The 12,660-nt window shown below is 56.1% G+C and overlaps 2 protein-coding genes across 2 annotated transcripts in view; both read right to left on the minus strand.

The window, feature by feature from the left end:
• Positions 1-362: 362 nt before the first annotated feature.
• Positions 363-1,365, minus strand: REG4 (regenerating family member 4; the record flags this gene model as incomplete). The annotated part of the gene is made up of 5 exons (XM_084266058.1): positions 1,284-1,365; positions 1,067-1,164; positions 850-987; positions 665-770; positions 363-436 (listed from the first exon to the last, which is right to left on the minus strand). The coding sequence occupies exons 1-5, from the start codon at positions 1,345-1,347 to the stop codon at positions 363-365; spliced, it is 480 nt and encodes a 159-aa protein (XP_084122184.1). The 5' UTR covers positions 1,348-1,365.
• A 5,704-nt stretch (positions 1,366-7,069) lies between these two features.
• NOTCH2 (notch receptor 2) overlaps positions 7,070-12,660 on the minus strand; it is a gene marked incomplete at both ends in the record, with an annotated part of 84,376 nt that continues 78,785 nt past the window's right edge. Inside the window, 4 exons of the mRNA XM_084266231.1 lie at positions 7,070-8,413; positions 9,086-9,183; positions 9,689-9,836; positions 10,191-10,492. Of these exons, the coding sequence (XP_084122357.1) occupies positions 7,070-8,413; positions 9,086-9,183; positions 9,689-9,836; positions 10,191-10,492 (1,892 nt within the window). The remainder of the gene's footprint in view (positions 8,414-9,085; positions 9,184-9,688; positions 9,837-10,190; positions 10,493-12,660) is intronic.

Below are 12,660 nucleotides of genomic sequence, written 5' to 3' on the forward strand. Positions count from 1 at the left end.
GCCCCTTGGGGACATGCCATCCCCCCACCCCTCCCATTTAACTCCAGAGGGCCAGGGATGAGCAACCACGAGCACCCAGCCAGTAGAGCTGCTGGCCCCACAGCTCCTGGGGACTCACCCCCACACGCCACAGCTTCTCGGGAAGCTCAGAAAGCTGCAGCAGCATCTGCTGCTGCTCCCTTGCCCAGCCCTCTGTGGGCAGACTCCTACCAGGGCTTGGCACCGGCACCAAACTCACACAGCACTTGCATGCTTGGTATTTTATGGGTATATTTTGGGGAGTTGAAGAGAGAGAGGCAGAGGCAGAAAGGCAGGAGCATTGCCTGCCTGGGGGACCCTGCGCGCTCTCCCAGGGGTCGTGCTCAGTGCTTGGGGGTGAACTTGCAGATGAAGTGATGCTGCTGGTTACAGTCGGTGCTGGACCACACGGTGAAATCTGCCAGAGGGATGGGATGGGGGTCAGGGGTGGCCACAGGTGGCATCCCCTGCCCCCCGGGGACATCTGAGGGGACATCCCCTGTCCCCTGAGGACAGGGGCAGCAGCACTGCCCACTGCAGTCCCCCAGGGAGGGACTGGCCCTGGAGGAGGAGGAGGAGTAGGAGAAGGGAGAGGGTGTGGACCGAGACCAAGTACCAGAGGAGGACATGGGGTCTGGGCACTCACCGCTGTGGTGGGTCAGCACACCGCAGGACCCCCCACGGGCACCATTCCCATCCAGCCCGCTGGAGATGCTATAAGGGGTCCCACTTGCCCACTGCCAGGCACGCCTCTGCGCAGGGAGAAGGGGTCAGAGGCACGGCCCTGCTGCTCCCTGCCCCCCCGCCACCCTTCGCAGCCCCTCACCTCACCTTGTACCCATAGCGGAGGCCGAGCCAGACGGACTGCACACGCTGGTAGTAGGAGATGACCTTTCTTATGGTGATTGCCTCCTTGGGCTCCTCGATCCAGGCCAGGTGGGCATCGGCGTGGTTGGCCTGGCATTGCCTCTGCAGGGAGAGCCATCAGTTCCAGGGCATCCCAGGAGACAGGGGTTCCCCAGCCACATGAGCACCCCAGCAGGCTTACCTCAGCCTCATCCCAGGTCTGGAGCTGACGGAAGTACTTGATGCAGCTGAGCTTATAGTAGGACCAGCCCTTGGGGCAGTAGTCTATGTACCGGGCGCCTGCAGAGGGACAGATGTGGGGAGGGATGGAGGACAGACGGTGTTACCGGCTGGAGAGGAGCGTAGTTCACTCCCAGCCCCGCTGCGGAAGCAGGTGCCTCCCGAGCCGCAGGACTCACCGGCTGGCTGCAGGAGCCCCACACAGCCCAGCAGCAGGAGGGCAAGTCCGGCCACTCCCACCATCCTCCTCGCTCCTGGACGCGTCTCCTGGAAGAGCTTCGGAGTCATCCTGGGCACAGGGGATGCCACCTGCACCCAGAGGGTGCAAACCCATCCCACTATGGGCTGAACCCCACCACTTTCAGCCAGCCAGAGGAGATGGCAGCCCTGGGGCTGTGCCTCCCCCTCCCCAGCACAGGTCACTACCCCATGCCCACACACTATCCCCTGGTACGGATTGGGGTGCCCAGTCCACACCAGTCCCAGGCTCTGCAGGAGGCATCTGGCTGAGCCAAGCTGCTCTGTGGGGACATAGGGACAGCACTGCCATGCACATAGCTGCGGGGGGAGGGCAGACCTCAGCCCTGCCCTGGCATCGGGCAACAGCAGCAGCACTGACACAGGCAGAGCTGGGGCTGGTAGGGCTGCAGGGGCTACGTGCCCAGCATTGTTTTCACCCCCACGAGCTCGTAGCGCTGCCAGACCCAGGCCAGGGAGGGGAAATCAGCTACATCAGCGCAGTTCCTCTTTATCCAGGCTAATCTCCAGGCACCGAGGCTGATTAGCAGACTCAGCTCGTCTTCCCCTCAAAGCAGCAGTGACAAAAGTCAGCGTGGGGCTGCAAACTGCATCGCTGCATCCTGCTCCAACCAGCTCAGCTACCCTGGGCGCTGCCGGGGCTGGGACTGGCTCCCGCTCGCTCCAGAGCACCTTGGAGCACCCCCAGGCTGCAGCCACCTCAGGAGTGTCCCCGGCCTCACCTGCTGTCCAGAGATCGGGAGGAATAATGGCTTCCCACGGGCAGGAGAGGAGGAAAAGAGCTGCTCTTTATAGCCAGGTGCTCACTAGCATCACTGTTTGCCCAGCTCAGGTGATTCCTACCATAAAGATCTTACTGCTGATCCCCCCCACTTCGCTGGAAAGCCGCCCAGGTCTCCGCGCTGTTTACATTCAAGAAGAAACAGGAAGGACCTCTCCTAGTTGGTCAATAAACCCCCCTGCAATTAGCGTTAATTACCAACGCAAACAGAGAGATAACCTTGTGACAGAGAGCAGCTTTGCACCGGGAGGGGATGCCCGCTGGCCCAGGGGGTGGCCGGGATGAGCCCCGGGGGAATCTGCCCTCATCCCAACTGGTGCATCCCTGTGGTGACCAGTTGGGCCGTGGGTACCACACGCTGGCATCGCCAGTGTCCCCAGCCGGCTGAGGGGTGGCACCCAGCCGGTCCCCGTGTCCTGCCCAGCTCTGCCCGCCGTGCGTCACACCGCTCTTGTTTGATCTGTCTGGGGATGTATGTCAGCAGGATGCAGGACGCAGGGATTGGTAACAGCCCATGGCCGGGGGGCTGACGGGCACCCTCAGGTGCTGGTGGGGGTGTGGTGATGCAGGGCTTCATCAGTTCGCCTCTCTCCAGGAGGAAGGGGCAGGTCCTGCAGCAGCAGCAGCCCCCCTACTGCCCCCAGTGGGGACCCCACAGCCCTGACTCCCTGCATCCAGAGACCTTCATCACAGGGGTGAAGCTGTTACTTCTGTCTGCCGGGCTGGAGCCCTGTCTCCCAGCTCCCGGGGATCTCCCACGGCTCCTTTGCGGCAGCATTTGCAGAGACACGCAGGGAGTGCCGCTACGCCCACGGGAGCAGCTCTCCCACAGCATGCAGAGGCAGGCCTGGCTTTCGCCCCAGGGACAGAGGAGGATCAGACCTGGCTCCTTTGCACACACAGCCAGGATACAGCTGCTGCTGCTCCCTGAGACCTCTCCAGTCTCAGCTGGCCTGCCAGGCACTGTCCAGGATCAACCACAGAGTCACAGGACTAGAGGGTTGGAAGGGAGCTTCAGAGCTCATCAGGTCCAACCCCCCTGCCAAAGCAGGTTCCCTAGGACAGGTCGCACAGGGAGGCGTCCAGACAAGTCTTGTATATCTCCAGAGAAGGAGACTCCACACCCCCTGGGCAGCCTGTGCCAGGGCTCCCTCACCTTCACCATGAAGAAGTTCCGCATGTTGGTGTGGAATTTCCCGTGCTCCAACTTGAAGCCATTAAAGGGGCAGAAGCCTCCTTGTGTCCAAACACAGCTGCTGCCTGATATCATTTCTCCAGAAAACCACCTCACAGGGCAGATCAGCTGCTCCAACCGGGAAACTTCAAACACAGCCATCTCCCCCTAGATGAGAGGGCTCCACCCTCATTTTATGAGAATGTTTTTCAAAGGAGCCTGAGGCCCCTCGGTTGGGTAAAGGACACACACCTCAGCTCCCCTCCTGGCTGGTTAAATTAGGCACATTTGGATACAGCCCAAGTTTTCATCAGCTCCTCATCATCCCGGGCTGGGGAAGAGGTACACGTCATCCCCAGGGAGATGCAGTTTCAAGTCTCAGCCTGAGCACTGGCAAACTCGACACAGCTGTACCAGAGGCACTGCAGAGCTCACTAAACTTTGGCACAGACCTACCAAAGGGGAGAGCCTGGCCAAAAGCCTCCCGGAGGTTTGCACTTGCCAAGCTGGCTCTGCTGGAAGATAAAGGAGCGGTGCTACTTGAATATTAAACCCTTGAAATGCCCCCAGCAGCGTTACCCCTGCGAGATGTTGTAATTCAGCTACTGGCTCCATCTGACGCCGTGGTGAGGGTTGGAAACCGGCCAGGGGAGAACTGGCAGAGCCCAAGGCTTCAGTGTCACCTCCCTGCTCGAAATTCAGGAACGTGGCAGCCATTGTCAGGTTGTTCTCCAGGTGTTCCAGTCAGACTTTACAAGTCTGAAAACACAGCACGGAAGAGCCCCGACTCACCATTTCAGAGGGGTTGGTGCATCACACGTCTGCACGCTGAAGCCAGGGAGGCATCCTTGGCTCCAGGGATGAGGGTGTCCTCCTGGCTGCAGGAGGAGTGACAGGCCAGGAAAGCAAGCAGTAACCAAAGAGACGAGGTCATATCTCCGCTCCCTGATCCATGCTTGCCCATGGCCTTTCTAAAATCCACACAAAACCACCGTCTCCCAGAGTCCCAGGCAAGCGAGAGCTCTCACTCAAAGCATCTCAAGAAAGGCTCCATCCCAGTCCCTCCCCATCCTCCCCAGTATGCCCAGCTGCTTGTGAGCTGGTTACTGCTAGCAGAGAGATGCAGGATGAGAGACGCAGGACCCTCCCGCTGCGCCCGAGTTAGGCTGCTTTCAGCTCCCCTGGCCGGAGAGCCGCAGGACAGAGCACCCTTGATCCCCAACAACTCTCTCCTGATGCAGACCACGGATGTCCTAATGGGCTGTCCCTTACCAGGGGGAGCTGAACAGCTACCCAGCACCAGTGTTCCCTTTATAACGCAGCGGCTGCGCCACAAGGGCCAGGCAGACAAACAAAAGCAGCAGCGCACAGGCGTGGTTGGGCACATACTCTTTATTCTGGGGATAAAAATTGCTTATACGTTTTGCGGCAACTATCTTCATAAAAGACTTTTATAAAAAATGTAAAAATAAGCAAATATTTTCCATCATTAATACAGGAAAACGCTGCTGTGTGAATGGTTACTCTACAACTTACGAGATAAAATACCACCTGAAGGAGATATTATCTTTACAAGTAGTTAAAAAATAAAGGAGAGGAGGAAGGAGGAAAGGCAGAGGGCCATCGCTTTCACCCGCCAGGCACGACACTGGCTTCGTTCCACAGAAAGCACTCATCTTGGACAAGGCAGCCATGGGTATAAAAAAAAGGCACTTAGTTATTTGGGGCTAAACAAGGGGGTGGGGGGAAAAGAGCCCTTTGTTTCTTTAGCATCCATGTAGCAAACACTTCATTATTTGCAGTGAAACGTGTACCTGGACAGACCTCTCCGGGAGCTGGCAGGCTCCAGGCTGGAGATCCAAGTCGGTTGCAGCTAAAACTTCAAAGGACACGCCGGGGAGCGCTGCGTGCATTGTAAAAAGCGATTAACTTCAGAATTAAAAGCTTCAGCCCGAAGCGACGGCCCCGGGGAACCGGCTCCGCCCTGAGGCCCTGCCTTCATGTACCATGGAGGTGAATGGAAAGGAAAAGCTTTTACTCTCGGATCAGAATGGAAAGAACACACATCAGAGGGAATACTGTACATGGTAGGAAGCTAAATGGCCGCTGCTCGGAGGGGAGCAGCTTTCTCTGTCCTTTGGTGGCAGCCGGCAGCCCCGATCTCTTTGGATCGCGCATCTGCAAGGGTTCCCCCGAAGAGGTAGGAGCAAAACCATGCCCAGAAAGGGTCATTTTGGCTGCTGACCAGCTGGGAGCCCTTTCAGGGAAACGCTGCTCTTGTGGACAAGGCAGGAAGAAGAGTTGGTTTGAGGTCTGCAGCAGCTGGCTTCCATAGCTCCAAAAACATCGGGGGAGCTGCAGTACAAATGGCACTACCGTCCCGCAGCGCACGCAGGGCACCTCCAGTGAAATCCCAACGGAGGGCTGAAGCTGAGAGCAGAGGACAGCCCCGAACCTCGTGCTGCGTTAGGTGATGGTTTTTCCCACCTATTTGGTCTGCCACTTAAGCCCCACTCCCAGCAGCTGCTCTGGGGAGCCAGCGCCCCAGCCCCCCGCCTCGGGAGGGGAAGACGAGGCAGCCCTGCCCTGGGGCTGGAGCAAAAGGGATGCTTTCCAAGGGCTGGACGTTGCTCCTGACGCAGGAGGACACACACTGCAAACATGTAACAATACCCTTGACATTTCTGGTAATACCATAAAGAGGCAGCATATGGTATATCTGGAGGGCAGGGCACAGAGCCACCCCAGGGGGAGGGGACGGCTGTGGGAACGCCGCTGGGATCTTGTGTTACCAGGTTCTGAAACGCTTGGGCTTGTCCCAAGGGTGTCCTGAAAGGCCTCTATCAGTCGCTGGGCATCTCTTCTGGCATGGAGCCCGTGAAGGCGGTCACGGACACTCCTGGCACGGGGAGGGTAGTGTGTCAGAACGTCAGGCGCGTCTCAGGGAAGATGTACAACACGGAAGAGAAGTGTCTACAAGCCACTGCAGGGGAAGGTGGGGTCAGACACGTGTTTTTCAGGAGGAGGGGTGGGGGAACCAACCAAAAAAGCGAACCCAAAGAGGAGACTGTACGTGTATATAATCTTGTAATACCTGGGGGCAGGCAGTGAAAACACTCAGGGGCGTCAGTGGGTCTGTACATGGCAGAGGCTCTTGAAGAGGAAAGGGTGAAGCTGCATGAGGGAGGGTGTTTCTTGACCTTGCAGGTGTTTTTGGGAAGCCTGGCTCGCCCATGGAGCGAGTGTGGCCAAGGGAAGGAAGGGTCCAGGAATGTGGGTGCAGCTCTCAGCTGTGTCAAGACAAGGCAACTTGAATTCGAGGAGAAGTAGTAGAAGGTGCTTCAGAGGCAGGTTACGTGGGTAACAAAAGGAGTAACAAAATAAGGATACACAGCTGGTTTTGGCTAAATTTCTGGAGAAACGACCGTGAGATGCATCAAGCTGAAGAGCTGTCTCCCCAGAGAAATGGTGGAACGTATTTAAAAGTCAACTGGAGAATCCAGTGCAGACAGCGTCCAAGATGCACGGGCGTTGGTTAGAAGTGACCCAGCTGGTCTTCTCCATCACCAGCTTCTACAGTTCTCTGTTTAGCATGGAAGCATACAAGCCTGTGGCGACCACAGTCCCTCCGAGGAAAGAACAGCCTGGGCTCATTAAGACTCTTGGATACTAAAATGGTTCTTCATTTCCATCCTGGAAGACCTTCATGAGTTCTGGAGTCCGCTTTCATTGGGCTTCACCTCGGCCAGCCTTCAGGCATAGACCTGCATGTTGTTCCGCTGCTGCTCTGTCATGTGAGCGGCCGCTGGCCCGCGCTGGTTGTTACTGGGACTGGTTGCCACGTCAGACCAGTCAGAGGCAGAGTGCGGGGAGGAGCTTGACCACTGGTCTGGAGATTCGGGCGATGGAGTCAGGTACGGGTGCTCCCCTTGTAAGTGCCGGTTGTGGCTAGGAGTCCGTTCTGTGGCCGAGGAGTAGCAGCTGTGCTGTGACGGAGGCGTGGGGTACTTCCCCATCGAGCTCTGGAACTGGTGGTACGCCGGGAGGACTGTCTGAGCCACTTGCCCGTCCTGCTGAGGGATGGCAGCCATGGAGAACGAGGCGCTGGGCAGCTGAGCTAAATCTGGGATCTGGTACATGGAGCTAAGAGGACCAGCGATGTTCTGGGCGCAGTTTGACTGGGCCTGCTGTGGCAGCGCTGGCTGGTTTATGCCACCCTTGGGAACCAGCTGGAAAGTCATGATAGGGGGAAGAGACTCCCTGGACACTCCCATGTGCTTTGCATCTGCTTGAACCAAACCGCTCTGCTGAGGAACGCTGGGGTGCGAATGCATCACCTGCGGCACCATGCCAAACATCTCGTTGTACTGGGATTCGTTCACCTCCATGCGGTTCATCCACTCGGTGGAAACGTTGGCTGGCCGGAGCCTGGCAAGCCCGCTATTGGGAGGGGTGGTTCTGTGCTGCGAAAGCAGCTGGCTGACTGATGGCAGCACGGTGCTGGAGCCGCGTCCCAAGGGCTGCATCTCGTGGAGGTTGGAGAAGGACATCGTGTGTGCAGCCTGCACAGACGGAGCGGTCAGCAGAGAGCTGGGCGACGAGTGTAACACCCCCGGCGATGGCATCACAGGAGATGATGTGGGTTCGGAGGCAAAAGCATGGGGTGATTCCAGGGAATCAACTGGCGACAGCGTCACCGAGCTCTCCGAAAACTGCCCTTTGCTCTCACTGAGGGACTTCTTCCTTCTCCTCTTCGCATCTTTGGCGAGGTTCGTGGGCATGATGCCTTTGGCATTCGGTTTCCGCGACTTCTTGCTTAACGAAGCATGCTTCAGATTGAGGAAGGACCTGTTCGGGCCGCAGATGACTGGGGAGAGGGCGGAGTTCAGCATGGCACCGGGGTGCCCAGCAGGGCTGTGCGCCACGTTGTACTCGTTGAGGAGCTGCACTATGTCGTGGTGCATTCGGTCCTGAGCCACGTCTCGGGGCAGGCGGTCCATGTGGTCCGTGATGTCTCGATTGGCAAAATGGTCCAGCAAGATTTTTGCTGCTTCAAAACTGCCCTCCCGAGCGGCAAGGAAGAGCGGTGTCTCCTCCTGAAAACACACAGAATACATCTTATAGCGGCTCCACTGCGGGGAAAGCAACTTAGAGCTCACACTCCCCCTTAACAGCACAGCAACCCCAGGAAGCACTGTTGAATGCAGTGTTGCATTAGTGGACTCCAACCATAACCTGCCCTCAGAGGTGCCCATCAAAAAAGGCAGATGACAGGAGATGATTTCATATGTTGCAGTGGAGCATCCCAGTCTAAACCACCCCACCAAAGTGCACTGCGCTGACATGGGCCCTTGGAAGGAAAGGTACAAAGGACTGAAACAGCCCAGTAAAGAGCTGTGGCTTGCTGGGAGCTCTAAAATTCACTGATCCACTGCCTCTGATAACCGGACCCCAGCTGCTGAGCACTGGCAGCAACCTCCCTGCAGTGCTCTAACACCCCACTGGCTGTGTACCCCATCACTTTTCAGCAAGAAGAGCAGGACAGCAGCAATGCCCAGGACTAGGCTGAACAAGGAAGAGAGCTGCTCTCCCCTATCAAAAGCCCTACAAGGCATCAGCACATGGGGAGAGTTCCAGTCACAGCCTGGGGGTTTGGAAGACCTGCACCAAGCACCCATTTCAGAAGATCTGAACACAGATCACTACCAGCACCGAAGAGGTGCTCTGAGTTAGGAAGCACAGTTGTGCAGAGTGCACCCAAACCATACCTTGTTATCCTGCATGTCTCTGTTGGCTCCATTTTTCAGCAGCACTAGTGTTGCTTCCACGTTGTTGACAGCAGCAGCCCAGTGAAGAGCAGATTTACCTGTAGGGAAACCCAGCGACGTCACTTACAAGCTGAGGAGCTGTGGTCTAAAGCACCGAGATGGACAGAGTACCCCGGGGGAAGAGAGCAACTGCAGTGCAGCCCTCAGCAGGTGAATGCGCCCTCAAGTCCCCTCTGCACTCTGGAAATAACTGTGCCGTGATGCACCCCTGTGTTACCGAGGTGCAGTGGGACTTCCAGCACCTGTGCTGGGATTTTTTTGATTTCTGTTTTTTTAAATAACCCAGCCATAGAATCACATCTACAGTCCAGAAAATCCCAGCGTATCCAACCCTGCATTTCTTCTGCTTCTCTTCCAGGACTGTCTAACCAACCCACAGTGCAACAGCCTTTTCCTGCTGGGAGGACTTCCACAAGACAGCCTTGTGTCTGATTTAGCTGCAGTACTGATGAGCAGCCCATACTCCAGGAGAGAGAAGCCCACCTCTCCCTGCCCACACCACGACAGTTATTTGCCCATCCCAGTACACCGTGTTCACATTACCGTGGTCATCTACAGCGTTCACATCTGCCTGGCAGTTAATGAGCTCGGCCACCATCCCTTCCACAGCCAGCCGCGCAGCCAGAATTAACGGGGTTGTCCCGTCGTTCATCCGAGCATCCAAGTCTGTCACCCTGTTACGGATCAGGATCTGCAGGACACGGGAAGATGGGATTGTTTTCTTTCAGTACTGCTACAGACCAAAACAGAGGGTCTGGCAGAAACTCCAGAGAAGCTTTATAATGCAAACGCAGCCTGAGCACTACTGCAAAGACCCAGATCACAGGCGACAGAGGCAAACACACCCCATAAACTCATGCCAGAGCACTTGTGCCTGCTGAGTTCTTCAAGCCACCAATACCTGAGGGAACTGGGTGTAAAATACCATTTCACCCGGCCGTCACACAGTGAGCACAAGAGCAGGGCTGTGAGGGGACAGACCGCAGCTCAGGCGCAGGCTCCTATTGTTACAGCTACTGTGCAAGGGGCTCTTTGACTGTCGTACCTGGAAGACACCCTGAGCATCAGCCGCTACAGCTGCGTGCAGGGGGGTCCGTCCCATGTTGTCCCGCGCGTTGGCATCCGCACCGGCATCCAGCAAACGTTTCGCAGCATCCGCTCTGGAGTAGCGGGCTGCCAGGTGCAGGGCCATCTCCCCGGTGCGGTCGGTCTGGGCCTGCAGGTTGGCACCTTGATAGATCAAATCCGTTATGATGTTTGCTGAGGAATCTTCTGCATCCTCGTCGTCCTCGCTAATATCGGAGCTGCCCACACGCAGAGACGCCAACATGAGCGGAGTACACCCATCTGCAACACAGGAGGCGGTATCAGAGTAAGCTGGCAGTGACGGGGGTGGGGGGAAAGGAAACCCTGACACAACCCTCTCCCCTTGAGCACCTCCAAGCTCCAGCAGCTTTAATTCAAAGTCATCTCTTCTTAAAGCCCAACAGAGCTCTAGCAAGTTGCTTTCCTTCCAAGCAGGACTTTAATGTTTACTGCAACCTCATGGGAACTTGGGTACCTCTCAAATAAAAAGGATCATTTTAAACCAGAAACGTTTGCTGCTAAGGTGGAAAACCTCCTCAAAACATGAAGGCCAGCTAAGTTCCTGGAGAGAAGCAAGAGCTATAAAACCCAAAGACTTTGGGTGGCCAAGTGTAACCTTCCGTGGATGTTCCGATTACATCCTGGGGCAAAAGAAACAACCAACAGAGAAAAACTGCTGGACAACAAGGCCCTGATTACTGGTGGCTCTTTGCAGACAGCAACCTGGAGAGACACGCAGACAAAAGCCTTTGTACCTACTTCACGTTGAAGTCCTTGTTAAAAGGACCATGAAGTTGTGACAGTCAAGCACTCAAAGGTGGAAGTGCCCCAGGATGACTGCCTGGACCAACCTCCTCTTGCTTTTAGTAAGGTCCATGGCCAGAGCCCCAGCCAAACCAAAGAGGCACACACTGCACTTCCACACAAGTACATCATGTAGGACAGGACGAGGGAACAGGATCTAATCCAGTATTTTTCACTGTTGCCCCAGTAGCACCTTACAGCTGAGCAATGCTTTGCTTCCCATGCACCCCTCCACTGCAGCATGGCCTGTCCACAGCTATGTGCTCCTGAAGTCTCCCCACAGCTTGAGCACTTTGGAAAACACCGGTCTCTCCACGAGTCTCCAGTGATGGGCTCATGCTGATGGGACATCCACAAAGGCAAAGCTGAGGCTAGGATCATTCATCCAACAGGGACCGTTGACAGTGGGAGAAGAAAGGCTCCTCCAGACTTCTGACTTGAGTTGGCTCCCTTGGATGAACCTCCTCCTCTCTCTGCTGACCAGATAGGGTGATACAGGAAGACTTGATAGCACTGCTCATTCTTCACCCTTGTTAATGGAACAACCCCACATGTTTTCAGTGACCTACCCAGTGCTTCTGTGTGAGCCCACTCAGAACTTAATAGCATATTTACCACCTAAAGCCAGAGACTCCAATTGCAGATGCTAACACTCGCCTACTGACTGTCCTGCTTCACCCACACATGTCGCAGGCGCCTGGGAAGTAGGAGGGACCAGCACAGCAGCAGGAGCTCTCCAAGGCTGAATACAAATTTACTTCTCCAGCCTGACTCACTAGCAGAAATTCAAGGCAATCTTTCAGGAACTGCCTGATTTATTCCACGGACAAGCAGGGGACCTTACAGACAGCAGCTACAGACAGCAGCTTCCCTGTCCATACAGCTTCTAATCTACAGCGCCCTACCTGTGCTGAATGAAGCACATGAGCCCTGCAGAAAACCACAGGGTGCAATGGCAGCATGAGGATTCCGCACAGGCGATGCAAAGCCAAATTACCCTGTTGTAATGCCCAGACCCGTTTCCCAAACCCCCATCACCAGCCTTTCTGACTCTGGGGGTGGTTTTTTTTTAGAGTGCTGCCAAAACTTTTATAAAATTCTAGAGATGTATTGCTCCACCACAGGGCACGGTGTGGAGCAGGGGCAGAGCTCGGGACTGTGCCCTCTGGGTCTGGTCCCCAGCCTGGCTGGCAGCACACTCCTCCCAGTGCCTCACCACCACAGGACACACTGGCTTTCCCCAAGCTACTTTCTCAGGATTCCTTGGACAGAGCGGCAAAATGTTGACGTACGGGCCTGGGTTCAGTTCCAAGTTCCAGTCCCATCTATAGACCCTCTTGCCTGTTGTCCAAGGCTATATACTTCCTTTTGTGCTTCTCCCTCCCACTGCTGGCTCTGCTTCCTTGTCCCAGATGAATGCATCTCAGTATTCAAGTCAGGCTGTGGTCTCCTTCGTCCTGCCCCAACACAAAGAGCAGAGAGACGGAGCACAGAAACCTTTCCCCTTCTCCAGTGCCACAGCCCTGGGAAAACCACCCGCAGGAAAGGTCTTGCTTGCTCGAACGCTGCAGTGGTCCTGGATGGCTCGTGCCTACACCCCCTCTGTAAGGACACAGCTACAATAT

Source organism: Gallinula chloropus (assembly GCF_964237585.1).
Source record: "Gallinula chloropus genome assembly, chromosome: 6".
Classification (NCBI taxonomy): Eukaryota; Metazoa; Chordata; class Aves; order Gruiformes; family Rallidae; genus Gallinula; species Gallinula chloropus.